The 14,314-nt window shown below is 39.8% G+C and overlaps 1 protein-coding gene across 2 annotated transcripts in view; it reads right to left on the reverse strand.

Annotated features, from left to right (window-relative positions):
* Window positions 1-14,314, reverse strand: part of spryd3 (SPRY domain containing 3) — a 77,887-nt gene that overhangs the window by 34,806 nt on the left and 28,767 nt on the right. The window contains exon 7 of one of the 2 annotated variants that reach the window (XM_005918736.2): window positions 8,137-8,286. The exons of the other annotated variant lie outside the window; for it this stretch is intronic. Coding sequence (XP_005918798.1) covers window positions 8,137-8,286 — 150 coding nt within the window. The remainder of the gene's footprint in view (window positions 1-8,136; window positions 8,287-14,314) is intronic. 2 annotated transcript variants of the gene reach the window in all.

Here is a 14,314-nt window from a genome sequence, read left to right on the forward strand (position 1 = left end):
ATTCGTTTTTTGTGGATGCCTGGATGTTCAACTTAATTGTCACGCCTGGTAAAGCAGCAACGCTGATCATTTTATTACAGATGAAAGGAAAGAGACAGTTTTTAACTATCAGTGATGCTGCAGTGATCGTTGGACTTAGGGACCTGCAGCAGAGTTTGGGCCCAGGCACGGCTAATGACGTCAGACTTAAAGACTGACGTCAGCGCCTTGAGGTGACTGTTGTTGTGATTTGGCGCTATATAAATAAACTCAATTGAATTTAATTGAAAGTTGTTGGTGTGTGTTCGTCTGGCGGCTGAAAAGCTGCAGCCATGTCTGTAAGACACAGCAACCAGGAATAAAGAAAGTATGCTGAAAAGCATTAAAATATGGTCGGGTCTACCGTGGGTTCATTATAATCAGAGGTGCAGCTCAGATCAAGCGCTTTAGAGGCAAAGTTATCAAGGCTGAGGTGGTTTGGACGTGCTGAGGAGGGAAAGTGGGTATAAAGCGGACAAAGGATGTTGAATAGGGAGCTTCCAGGCAAGAAGAAAAGAGTAAGAACATAGAGAGACTTCAAGGATGTCGTGAAGGAGGACTTGCAGAGGGTTGGTGTGACAGACGAGGATACTAGGAACAGAGTGAGATGGAGGCAGATGATTCACTGTGGTGACCCCTAAAGAAAATTATTGTTTTAGTGCAATTGTTTTAGCTCGAAGTGACCATATTTGGGACGAGTGATCAACTAATGCTTGGAAGATTAGTTAGTAAACTGTAGCCATCAACTGAATGGATGAATTCTACAATAAAAACTGTATTAGAGACTGATTGGGAAGTCTCTATCAAATCATATTAGTCAGATAAAAACTTATTTTGGTTGCTCCCTCTAGATAATCTATTAGAAGGTACCAACAGCACAAATACTTTTAAAGACTCAAACTAGACCACATTAAGGTGTATGAGTTATAAAATTATGTAACGAAAAGCGTTTTGATATGGGAGTCATTATGGATTGATTTGTTTTTGAAGTCAGCCTCAACCAACCAGTTTTTGGCATCTCCCCAATCATTTTTTTTAGCCCTGAAGGTTGATGTTTGGTTATCCAGAAACAGTGTTAAGCTGGCCAAACACTCCATATTCTGGCAGCCTTTTACATGCAATGTAATGATTTAAAAAATAATCACAAATTTATGATAATAGGAATATTTTTATTTCCTTTAGAAGGATGCTGAATTTTTGTTTGGTCATGCAACTTTAGCCTGGATCTCTTAGCGTGACAGTGGGCTGTATTCGCCCCATTTCCTGCTTCACATTTATTTCTTGGATTGCACCTTGGTGTCACATTTAACCTGTGCCAAGAAAACAATCTGAGCAGCGCCTGATAGTGTTTAGTTACCCTTCATTTTGGCGATGAGTGATAAATGAATGATTTTAGTCACAGTCTTTGTATAATTCAAACTTAGCCAAGAGATAAGCATTATTCTCTTGAGGATGCCCCACTTCTCCAAGTTTCATTAAAACCATCCTATAGTTTTTGTGTAATCCCGTTTACAGTCAGACACATATGAATACATGAAAATGCTCTAAACATATAACAACAGGGAGTCCTGGAGTAGCTGGTTTGGCCTCACGCTGAGCCTTGATATCAACATCAGAGCCAGTCTAGAATACGACATACAGATATATTTAAAAGAAGTTGTTTACTGCACTTTTTAGTGTAAATTAATAAACTGTTTAACTTCCTGTGTTAATATTCTCCTACAGCGTTTGCATTCTTACATGTTTTTATCCCCCAGTTAGAAACCATCCATAGATATGTACTCTCTCTGCAGTGCTGCAATTTTGGTATTCAATAAGTGATAGTGCCACTAATCACATGTACACTCCTCTATTGATGACTGGATTAATTAACCAGCTGGTTTACTCTCACAAAACCCAAACTTTTGAAACATGGTCACTACCCCTGTTTGCCTAGAGCAATGCAAAGAACTGTAAGCTCCTGGAAAGAATAATAAACAGTAGACTTGAATCCACAGCATGGAAGAGCAAAAGCCTTCGATATCAGATCCACAGCTGCTATCAGAGAAGCCTGCATTTCCACACTGTGGCAGAGTAAACAAGTCTGAAAAAGTATGACTGGGAAGGTGCGGGCAGAAAGGAAAACCATGTGGAAGCAGATACCCATCACCTACTGCTGCTATCGCACTGACATATCACAGCACTGTCTAAAAATATAACTCAAGCCATGAAGTGCCGCAGATGTGCATGTACGAGTGTTTGCGTGCATACGTGTGTGAAGAAGTCACAGTTTGCGGGAAGGGAAAGTACTGTTTCTGTTTGTACGTGCCTCACCTATAGGGGTTGGACACAGGCTGTGTAGGGAACTAATGCAGGTCTGTTTGTTTAACCCCATGTCATCAGGCTAAAACCTCCAGCTGCCCACATAACAGCAACTGTCTGTCATTAGCCATTGATGTGACTCGAGAGAAGAGAACAACAGCCTATCTGTGTGTATTTGTTTGGGCATGTCCATCACTTTTTATGGATGCAAGTTCAAATGCAAGATGAAATCAGATAAATTGCTAAATTAGCTCTGTTATTGAACGAGTGCCAGAGAGAGAGTGCATAGCTGATGTTTAGCGTGGCAGCGTATTTTTCATTTAAGACAGGAGTGTGTCGCAAAATTTATAGCTATTTTCCAAAGAAATACCAAATAGTACAATACACTAAAGCCTCTGACTGAGGCAGAGGTAAAAGTCTATTTACAAATATTACTGGAAACTACTGCAAATGGTGCCAAGGAGGCACCAGGAAACCAAAACATCTCCTCTGAGAGAATAGAAAACCAGATATAAGTCAGAGGCAGCAGACCTGTTGGTTTGTGTGAAAGCAGCTGATAAGGGGACAGAATTATATGTTAGTGGAGCTTATTGCAAAGCAAATAAATTACAGATATCGTACTTAAAAGCACCTTTATTTGTCAATACAATCAGAGCTCCCGCTATGCCACTAAACAGATAACAGAGGAAATGTTCTGCAGGAATGCATTCAGACTTGCCTTCTGGTGTACCTTGGGGACAAAGTTTGAAAACCTATGTTTTAGACTACTGCATTAAAAGTTTGGGGTCACTTAGAGCAGTTATTGTCTTATTATCAGAAATGTTCATAAGTTAGTTAGTGATTTTTAGTGGAGTATCTACATAGGCCCACTTTCAGGAGCCATCACTTCTGTACTACCTAATGCAGTTTCATGCGTTCAAAGTCAAACTGCTCATGTTGGTACAGCTTGCAATCACTGTGCTGTTATAAGAAGATTTTTTTTAAAAAAGCTTTCATCCAGCAGTTTTCATAAACAAGTTCCAGTTTGGGTTTTATGTGTACCATTTGTTGGGTTTACAACCTGCTTCTCAACTTGTATTTATGCTTGTCTTCATGTTCAGTTCTGCTCTGACGTCTTCCACTTCTCTTTCTGCTTTAGTTATCCAACTTACACTGCTCATCAATCAGCTGACTCCCAGCCTAAGAGCTTCCTGCTTCTGTCCAGTGGCCAAGAAACTATTCCACATGCCAATGTACAAAAGAAAAGGACAGACTGAAAGAATATGATGTTCTTCATCTTTAAATCTATCCATTTTAAATAATACCTTTTCATAGTTCAAGTTAACATCTTCAGACATCATTTACATCTTTTTCCATCTAGGCACCGTCCAAAACCCAAAAGATACACAGTTTAATCCACATTCATGAAGGAGCTGCTGCCCAGTATGTCTGAGACTTGTTTACGAGAAAGGGGAAAGTAGAGCAGGAGGCTGAAGATGGATTGTCATCTGTGTTGACGTGGACGCTGTACTGATCTGCTGTTGTAAAGAGAGAGCTGAGAGTGAAAGTGAAGCTTTCAATTTACACTTCAACCCTCAGCTAAAGCCAAACACTGCGGGTAGTGACCGAAAGAATGAGATCTTGGATAAAAGTAGTAGAAATGAGATTCCTCCCAAGGCTGTCTAGGCTCAGCCTTAGAGATAGGGTGAGGAACCTGTTCATTGAGGAGGGACTCAGAGTCAAGCTGCCGAGGATGCATCCAGTGCAACTCTTTGTTGAGGTGTTTTGGGCATGCTGAACTTGGAGGAGACCCCGCAACAAACCCAGAAGATGCTGTGAGATGACGGAGCTTGGCTGGCTTAGCAATGCCTTGTTGTCCCATCGGAAAAGCTGGGTGGCCACAGCTTAGACCCAGATAAGTAGTAGATTTATGAAAGCATAAAATAGTCAAGTTTTAGAAAGTGGAAATAGTGATTGTTTTAGCATTGTTGCATTATAAACGAATGATTCTTTAATTTAATTCTTTAATTTATACTAAGTAGCATCCCTGACACTGTTGTTGTACTGGTTGTGATCAGAGGCCTTGGCACAGTAACTGATCCTTTGTTTTATCCTAAGTTGACACTGCTAGAAAGAGATTCTTGGAGCAGACCAAAAAACCCGTTAGAAGGACTGCTGCATCACAAGAGGAAAAGGAAGAGCGCTGTTCCCAGGACCTGTTCCCGGGGCACACCAGGACAGAGGAAACCGTTTTATTTCTTGTTTGTGTGTACGAGCGTGTAGGCTTTGCTGTGTGTGTGTAGCTTTATGACTGGGCTGCTGTACATTACCAGAGACTCAATACAAGAGGGTCAAGGGTGAACTGAGAAAACCATCTGTCTTTTTTAAACACTGATGGCTACTCAATCAAATACTTTCCATTCACTCCTCTGTCATATCCATTTTTCTCTCCCAGCTGCATCTATACTCCCACAGGGTTACCGTCATTTTTTGTAGGATTTTAAGCAGATGGCGGTTGTTTGTTTTTCAAAACATGAGGGCTTTCCTGCTTCATTTTTTTTTCACCTGTGTTTTTCCCTTTCCCTTGATTTTTCTAGCTCTTGACGTTTTACCTAGCTTCCCCACCTTGCCATCTACTCTCTACACTCTTCCACCCCATAATTAATCCTAGATCTCTTTGTCCCACAGCCTAGCAACCGCTGTGTGTACCGGATGAAAAACAACTGTGCTACCAAGCGTATGCATGCTGTACATTCATAAAGACCCTTATCTTCCGTCTTCAGAGGAATGAGAGAGAAAGCAAGGGGGTCATGACAGGTCTAGGAATGGCAGCGGGGTCAAAACAGATCTTAGATTATGAAACACGCTAAACAACAGCATTTACTTTACACACAAAGAACTCAGACTTATCACATAGCCCAAATTCTTCAGACTTTCCCTTTTGCAGGAAACTGGCAATAGTGGCTTAGGGGATTGAAAAATTTACTCCACCCCGCCTCCTTTTTCGTCTTTTCTTTTGATTTGTTAAGTGTTTTTTTAAAGCTTAAAAAAATTCCCTAAACTTAACGCTTAATAAGGTTTAAAAAAGCGAGAAATGCCAGGCTATAAACATGTTTTTATCTTCTGTTAAATTTTGGCAATGTTAACATATGAGTCTACGGAGACTGGTTCACTTTTGGAGCCATCCTTCAGTGGCCACTGGAGGAACTGCAGTTTTTGGCACTTCCATGCTGGCTTCATTTTTGAGCCAACGTGTGCTTGTTTAGCACATTTGCATGCTAACTTTCACTAATTTGCATTTAACACAGAGTGCAACGCAGGCTAATAGGAATGTTATTAGCTTCAGGGGTATTCTCAAAATCTGCTCAGATAGTGATGCTCAAGTAAAAGTCATAATAATGGATAATACAGGATTCTTGGGGCTGCTGTTGATACCGTAACATGTATTAAAAAGGGAAAAGCTGCTCTGGCATCGCTCCTGAACTTAGGCTTAAAGCTTTTATACCAAAAACCCTGATTAAACCCAACAAACAAAAGTAATGCAGCCATTTTAAAAGAGGTGAGGGAACCTGAAAGCAAGCAAACTGACTTAAGTAATCGCTGCTCAACCGCTTCCTCACCCAGCATTGTCTGTATGTGTTTACTTACATGTGTGAAACCCAACATTTGTCTGGTTTTATCTTTTTCTGCATATAAAATAATTCTGAAAATATAACAATAATGTCAACTAACATTTTTGACATGTGTATTTGTTGCAAAATCAGTGTTGGCTGAAACAAAAAAAGAGTTCTTATCATCATTTGTGGATTCTGAAATGCTACTAAAATGAAAATTATAATTACTTATTTTGTTACTCCTTGGATCAAAACATTAGTTACTTTCACTGAGTATTGTAGAAACTGTTACAGAACTACGTATTGCACTGATTGCGAAACGAATGAATGAAAGCAATAAACTGTGATACTCCACGCTCTTACCTTTCCAGTCACAAGGCAGGCCCGACCTAACACATACCCTGCTTTATCCCTCTTTTACACTCTACTGGAGATCATAATTTACAAAATGAGCATCATGTTCAGTAACTATAAACCCATCAGAAAAGTGTTTAAAGAGGTCATGGAGAAAAGTAGCATCATTTTCCCATATCATTTTTATGATCTTCCCCCTGCTGGAGATTACAAAGAATGTAGATTTAAGGCATTTTACCCATTGTCTTACACTGCATACCTGATGCCTTTGGTTGAAATATCATTAGGGAAAGGCACTGGATAAACAACTGAGTCATGAAGTCAACTTTTTAACTTCTTGCGAGTTGTCCTATGCCTTTCTTTTGTGAGTAAACAACAGCTTAACAGTAACAGTAGGCCATAAGACAGGCCAACTAAACAAATAGTTGCAGCTTGTGTCTAAAAAATATCTTTAACTTATAAAATTCCCCAATGCTTTCACCAGACAGGCTGATAGGCTTGCAGTACATGTGCAGAAACTCTGCTAATATCACAACGTAGTCCATTTAAACAATTTTATTAATTTGCCAATTTTAAAGAATTCCATAGCTACGAAGGAAACGTGTAAGTGGAGCACGCATATGCTGTCCAAGTCTATTTTTTCCACTCACCTTCTCCTATACATCTGTATAGCTCTATATCTTCCCGTCATCCAGTAAGGTGACCTATGCATCCCCTCGTTTCTCTTCTATATAAATTCCCTGTGAAACCTTGAAAGATGTTATAGAAGTTTCATCTTTTGTTTTTGTTATTAAAAGGAGCCGAGTTTTGACCCTGGGAGAGACAGTGCTGGCAGCTCTCTGTAGGCCTTGGCTTTGGCACTTACTAATATTTCACATCCATAACACTCAAGGCTACACTTAAAGGGTGGGGAAAAAACTCACAAATCATTAACCCACATAGATGAAGAAATAGTTCCTGAGTCATCGGAGTTTAATCTTGTCTTTCATGAGGAGGGTTAAAACAGCTCTCTTGAACCTATTACTCCTTTTATTTTAAATCTCTGCAGGTGTGTATTGAAAGGTCTTGACATATTGATCGTAGATTTATTCAATTTCAGCATCTCTTGTCTATCAGTTTCACTATATTCTGCCTGTTTCGTTCTTTAAAGCCGGCCAGCACTCGAAGTGGCGGTGCTAATGCTGAAATTGGAACCGCATGTGCATACTTTGGAAAAAGAAATAGGGGTTCAAACGAGAGTGTTAAAATTTCGTTAATTGTATTTTCCTCTTAAAGGTGTTTCATCTCCCCAAAGTAGGCCATTAAAGAATGGGTAAACTCCTGGATAATGGGAATAAAAATCAATTATAAAGGCACAGTACCAATACATTTACTACTGAACTATGCTCCAAAATCTAAAAACAGTTTTACCAGCTTAGCAACTCATCCTATTTTCTCAATTCACTGGGATCTGCATGTATGTGAAAGAACTTATAAAAGGACAAGAGTGCCGCTGCTCTTCCATCAGGCCAACATTACAACATTCCCAAGACAGGGCCTGAGGAACATTTTGTACATGGTAATTATCTGCCTAGTTCCCAATTCAGGCTTTTGTCAAAGTTTTCCATCATTAGCATGTTTTTACCTCGACCACTTGTCGAACTATGGGGAACGGAAAGGGCGCGTAGAATCCAAGAATAAGTCAGTGGGAGACGTGTTCATGCAGTCCACATGCTCTGAAACCATTAAGCTATGCTTTTTAATATATTACAATGTGGAAAAATAGGCATGGTGGCTAAATGCTGAACACCCCCTCCCCCAAAGAAAAAAGAAAAAAAAGTGAATGTAGGTGTAAAAATGTCAAAAGCTGTTCTTTTCTTAGAAAGCTCACCCTTCTTGCCAAGCCCAGGGCAATGTAGCATTTCTCCCCAGCATCGACTATCTCCACTTCATAGTAATGACAGCGGGTGGTGAGTGGCTGTCGGGCCTGGGCCAAACCCACATCCATAATACTCTTTCCTTTGCCAACATACTCCAAAAGCTGAGAAAGAAAAAAAAACATGCAGAGAAGAAGAAGAATGGGGGTTAATATGCTGAGAAATAAACAACAGACTCACATTACCAACAAAAGACTGCAGGGTTTCAGACTCCGCGTGATTGGCTCCGTTCTGCAACTAACTGTATTTATGACACAAGTATTAGCCCCTGAATCGTTGTAGCGGTGCAACTAGGGGGAAAAATATAAAGAAATATGCAGCTGAGGTCTACCATTACTTTTGTAATGGTTGTCAAAGGTACAGCTGCAGGCAAGCAGGGAACTGTGGTAATGTTTTCAAAGCACATACATGTAATCTCCATGAAAACGGGCACCCGTTGTTTGTTCAGCTCAGCCACTGCTGTCATTGTGTTTCTCTTACTTTCTCAACTCTTTAAGAGTTTGTATTAATGACCAAGTCCTTGCAGAGGACCACTTGAGCCTCTTTGACTTTATACAGACTTTTAGCTTCAATCATTTACGTTTCTTAAACCACACCACTGGGTCATTTGTTGGACAAAACACTAACTTGTTCTTAATGAACATTGACCAAAAGGCACAAGATTTTAGACACCTATTCGGCATGAGTCACAGGCATCATATATAGTTTAGTGTAACCAATGCTCTTTTGTGGTTTTCAAATTTCACCATATTTGGTGAACGTGCAATATAATGTCCACCCTGGATGTATTTCAAATAATGTTTGGGTAAGCATTCATGGCCACTGTATAATGAAGTGTTTGGTCATCTTCTGAGGTTTTCTCTGGCAGTACCAAGAGGTTATCAAGGTTTTTTTTTTAAAAAATATCGCAGCAATTATTGGTGACTGCCATGAAATTTGGTACTGAATATCCATCGTGTCAAACTGGCAACATATTTGATCCCATAACTTGCTATTGGCACTATAATTGTCTGCTTCATCCTAAATATCATCTATATACATGCATTGAAATATGGTACAAATATTCTTGATTCCACACCAATGAATCCCTTTGATATTAAATATCCAGATTTTACAAAGAGGACACCAGTTTACTCCAGGTTTTGGGTGTTAGGTGAATTTCTGTTAAGGTCCCTCCTGTCCAGTCTTTAGTGTTGTTAGAGAATTGTTTTCTTTGTTTTCACCTGTGCCACTGTTCCTGGACGGTTCATTGTTAGATGGTTTTGGTGAGTCCTTCAGATCTTACGAGAGTTTTCTTCTCCTCACTGATCTTCAAATAAACCTTTGTGTTCTTCAGTGGTCTAGTGCAGCAGTCCCCAACCTTTTTTGCACCACAGACCGGTTTATGTCCGACAATAATTTCACTCACCGGCCTATAAGGTGTCGCGGATAAATACAACAAAATAAAACCAGTACCGGTACCAAAAAAATACAATTTATTCATAACACACGGGGAAAAAAACCCATGGAAATCGAGTTAACAATAAAAACGATTAACAAAATAACGCTAAAAACTGATAAAACCCTGAAAACTATGAATTTCACACTCTCGCGGCCCAGTACCAAACGACTCACGGGTTGGCCCAGGGGTTGGGGACCACTGGTCTAGTGAACTTCATCATTCATTGCGAAAGAATCACCGTAAGATGCCCAAGATCGTGTAGTAACATCCCGTTTCCGCTGTGAAAGTTTCATTGGAAGTTCTGCTGAAAGATTTTGCAGGTGCGGAAAGGGCACATGATCAAGACCCGTGGGAGTTTCATTTTGCACTTCACTGGAAATGTCTCACTTTTCCATATAATCCTCAACTGTACCAGCTCTTGTTGTTTGTGCAGCTTTCGCCTTCTAAATGAATTAACTTTAAAATGGATAAGCATGAAATCCCAACAGGTATTCATCTTTCCCTCAAGATAAATAAAAACTCTACTTATCCCCTAGACTTTCCACTGGTAGGGCTGACAAACAAAACCATGAATGCCTTAGAGGAGACACCGTTCAAAAATGTCTCACCTGTTTCTGTGAAGGCAGGGTGGATAGGAAACACAGCTGATCAAGCTTGGGCAGGACCCAGTGTTGTTATAGAGGCCAGGGACTTAATTAACCACGCAACTAGCTGTTACAAGTGTATCCTAAGTGAGTGGGCATTATGATAGATTGACACTTCCAAACCCAGTCAAACCCTCACTGAATCGCCCACAGGGACTATCCTACAAGTACGAACAGCCACTCCAGACTGAAGATCCATTACTTGATGGTAATACAATTACTTTCAATTCTATTTTGGTCTTAAGCATCTAAACAGGTGAAGATGGGTGGGAACAGGTGAGTAGGTGGACAAAGCCTTTAGTCTGAGCGGAGTTTCCATGTCATGTGAGTGAATGTGTGAGCATGTGCGCAATGAAGAATACACCCCCAGGCTGAAAGGCTAGGATGACAGACGAGGTGGGGGTGGACAAAATTACTTCTGCATTAAGCCTCTGTGATTCTGAGCGTGCAACACCACCTGGGTGTGCTACGATTCAGTAGCCAGCCACTTAAAACGACACACCTGGTGGGAAAAGCTATTCAACATGTATGTCAAAAAAGTCAAGTGTCTCAATTAAGTTATTACAATTTTTTTCTCTGTGTTATTTGCTGTTGCTTAGCGATCTGTCAAACTGAAAATGATTCAGAAATGGAGCAGAGGCAATCGAAGGCGATTAAACTGGTTAAATAGGACTGTACTTGTGTAGTTCATGTAGTTACACGCATTTTATTAACAGACATAAAAACCAAGAGTTATTGGAGCATTCCAAGTATGCAGAGACTAAGGAAACCACACAACCAATATCAGATTGTTATATTAGATAACCAATGTAATAGATTGCAGGATATCGATTTCAAGATCTTTTTATAGTGCTAACGATCACTACCTAGGACTTACTTTTCTTATGGGACATACAGTCGACTCTCTGCCAGAAAAACTAAGTACACCTCATGATTCGACCAGTCAGTGGACACATCGATCACTGGTTGAGGACTGTGATATCAGCATAGTGCGATGAACATTTACACTTCATTCGCTGCAGTCTTTTCCTGGCTGCTCAGAAAAAGTTATAGAAATCACAGATTCAATGATGGGAGAGGAATCGAACAAGCAGAAACAGGACAAAAAAATATCAGTAGTGAAGATTTTTCCACAGTTTTATGCAGAACCCATGTTTTCCAACTGCTGCAGCAATTTCCCCCTGTGCCATCTGGGAATCCCAGCACTCGCTCTCTTTGATGTAGGATGTAAAAATGCCAGTGGAGACCAACCTGCTCACAGACCTGTGCCTGAAGCCCAGCCACAAGCTGAAATAAATTTTTGGTCCCCACTGCCATACACAAGGACAGCCACAGCAAGCATTCAGTTTTGGGGGCTACCTGGGGATAAATACCCACTGCAGAAGTCCTGCACACAAGGTTTTTCCTATATATTGGATAAATGTGTTGCCCACCAAAGACGTTTTGGCCGTCCCCCAAAGGAAAATTACCAGGACTGTGATTTTAAACAAGTTAAACAACTGGGGATGAATTTGCCCTAAGTGAGCTAATACAGACAATCTTTGGGCCAATCGCCCCTACGTGCTTAGTCAATCCGCCAAAGGCCTATTTTGAGTCAGGAAAAACCCTGACATACCTTCCATGAGTTTTTCTGTATGCAGAAAATCTGAAGTGATTTAATAGCCAGCCAGCAGTTGGTAATGTAACATCTCATCATCTTCTTGTCTTTTATTTCTTGCAGTCTTCTCCATATTGCTTTGCTGTGTGATAGATGCCTAGTAGTGGCAACAAATATTTCCTCTTTTGTTCTGCAGAACCAGCATCAAGTGATATTTGCTTGGTTTTATGCCAATTTTTTAAAGTTACTATATTACATACATGGAAATGTTAATTAGTATTTAGACTTTAAGGCTATTTTTTGTTGTTTCATTGATAGGGTCACCATCCCAGTCCTAGTATTTCCAACTTGTGTTTGTTGTTGTTTTTGTTGTCCAAGTTCCTCTTGTTCTGAAAGATAAAGCCAACACCAAAATCTGCAGTTCCTTTAAAAGCCACCAGAGGCTGGCTCCAAAAAACGACTCCAATTTGAAAATGTCCAACTTTACATCACTAAAATTTACGCTAACAGTCTGGTACGATTAATGGTTTTGGCTCTCTGTTGATTGTCTCTATCGTCATAAAAATCTCTTTATTAATTTTGTTATTTCCTTTTTTTTGTTTCATGTAAATATGGTCACTTCTAGGTCCAAAAGAAAAACTAACAAGGCAGGAGCCAAGATGCTCACGCTGAAGCTTCAAAATGTAGAGTCCACAAACCAAATGGGTGACAGTGACCATTTTTATATAAAGTCTATGTCCAGACACAAAAATGAGGGTAACAACAAAAACAGTTATCGCAACTGAAAATTTCTCATCTCTAACCTTCCAGGTACATTTACTTTGTTTCTTTCATTAATGCACTGTTGTGTACTATTAAGAAAAATAAATAAATTATTCACTCTAACGCATGTTCCACAGCAATCAAAACGCCACCAGCACTAGATCTGAATTTTACCATCTCTACTAGTGTTTTTAAATTTGATTAGATTTTTAAATGCAGAGTCTGACACTTGGTGCAATTTTCGACATCACCAATTAAAGTGTACATGTTCTGTCTTCACTAAAAAAAATTATTTTTTTTTTAAAAAAAAATCTGCTTTTAAGTGATCAACAAACAGGATTTCTGACATCACAAATACAGTGGATACCAATTATGGTCAAACATCATCTTTTGTGCCCAGCAATTACCTTTTTATGTTATTCTTATATTCTGGAAATATTGTTGCACAAAAAACATATTTTGTATGCTTTAATACTCATTATTAACTAATGTCTGCTTATAGTTTGACAATACTGTTAAGCGCTAACTGTAACTGTCTGCAGAAATGTGTGTGTAATGTGTGTTTGTCAACATTTTAACAGCACAGTATGTGCCTGAGTAGCAGAAAATATTAAGATTAAACGCAAACTTAATCTGTAGTGCTACTTTTTCTGCTTAACATCTATAAGTTTTTATACTTTTGAGTGATTTGCAATCAACAGAGAAGCAGTAACTGCAGATTGTTCGCCGTATTAAAGGCTGAATAGTTTCTTCTCCCTTTCACAAAGGAAATCTCCACAGTAACCGGTGCCAAAGCCTCATTTGTTTAGTCTTTGTAATACCGTGTTGATTAATTGTTCATGGATAGCTTTCAACATTAGCCTCCACCTTAACCTGCTGCAGTTCATGCCTGGACAGCTGCTTCTCCTTTGGGAGAGGAGGAAAGAGTTTCGGTGTGATGAGCACTCAGTCACACCTCTTTTTGCTTCTTGCTGCTGAGTAATGGAAGGAGGAGAGAGACAAGCGGGCAGAAAAAGAGAGATGTAGCCTTGAGCAAAGCATGCCTCACTGAGACAGCTGACAGCCTCCCTCTCCCTTTCTTTTTTCTTGCTATCTCACTCCTATAATTCTAAGCGGTGAGAATGGTAATGTTGGTGTGCAAGGCCATGTTTTGTTGAGTTGCTGCCTGGGAAACAGATGTAACACCCAGACATTGGTCTTGCCAGCTTCCTGTCACAGCTAACAGGGAAACTTAAGTAGAAGGTGAAAATGAAATTAGGAGACTGCTTCTTTATCATGTGAATCAAATCTGAAGACCAAATTTTAACCCGATTAAACACAACACCTGTGTGATCTCAGTATCCGTCAAAATAGAAAGCAAAGCAGATGACAGACCGACAAACCAGCACACTTCTGCCATGTTTTTACTTTACTTAGTGGTTTTATGTAGGCTGTCAGAGCAAAACAGAAATACACAGTCAACAAAAGCGATTCACGACTCCCCTGAGTTTGAGAACAGAAGTCTGCAGATGAGAGGATTGGTAAGCCTAACAATACTGCAATATTCCACATATGTCAGTGATATTTAAAGTAAGATTTGATTTTTCGCTTCAAACTGCTCACTCATCCAAATGACTTCTTTTTCTCCCACTGAAAACGCTACGTCCAGATGAACAGAATCAACTCTTTGGGATTTCCTTACCTTAATG

Source organism: Haplochromis burtoni, unplaced genomic scaffold, assembly GCF_018398535.1.
Source record: "Haplochromis burtoni strain Fernald_Lab_line unplaced genomic scaffold, NCSU_Asbu1 Contig_31, whole genome shotgun sequence".
NCBI classification, from domain to species: Eukaryota; Metazoa; Chordata; class Actinopteri; order Cichliformes; family Cichlidae; genus Haplochromis; species Haplochromis burtoni.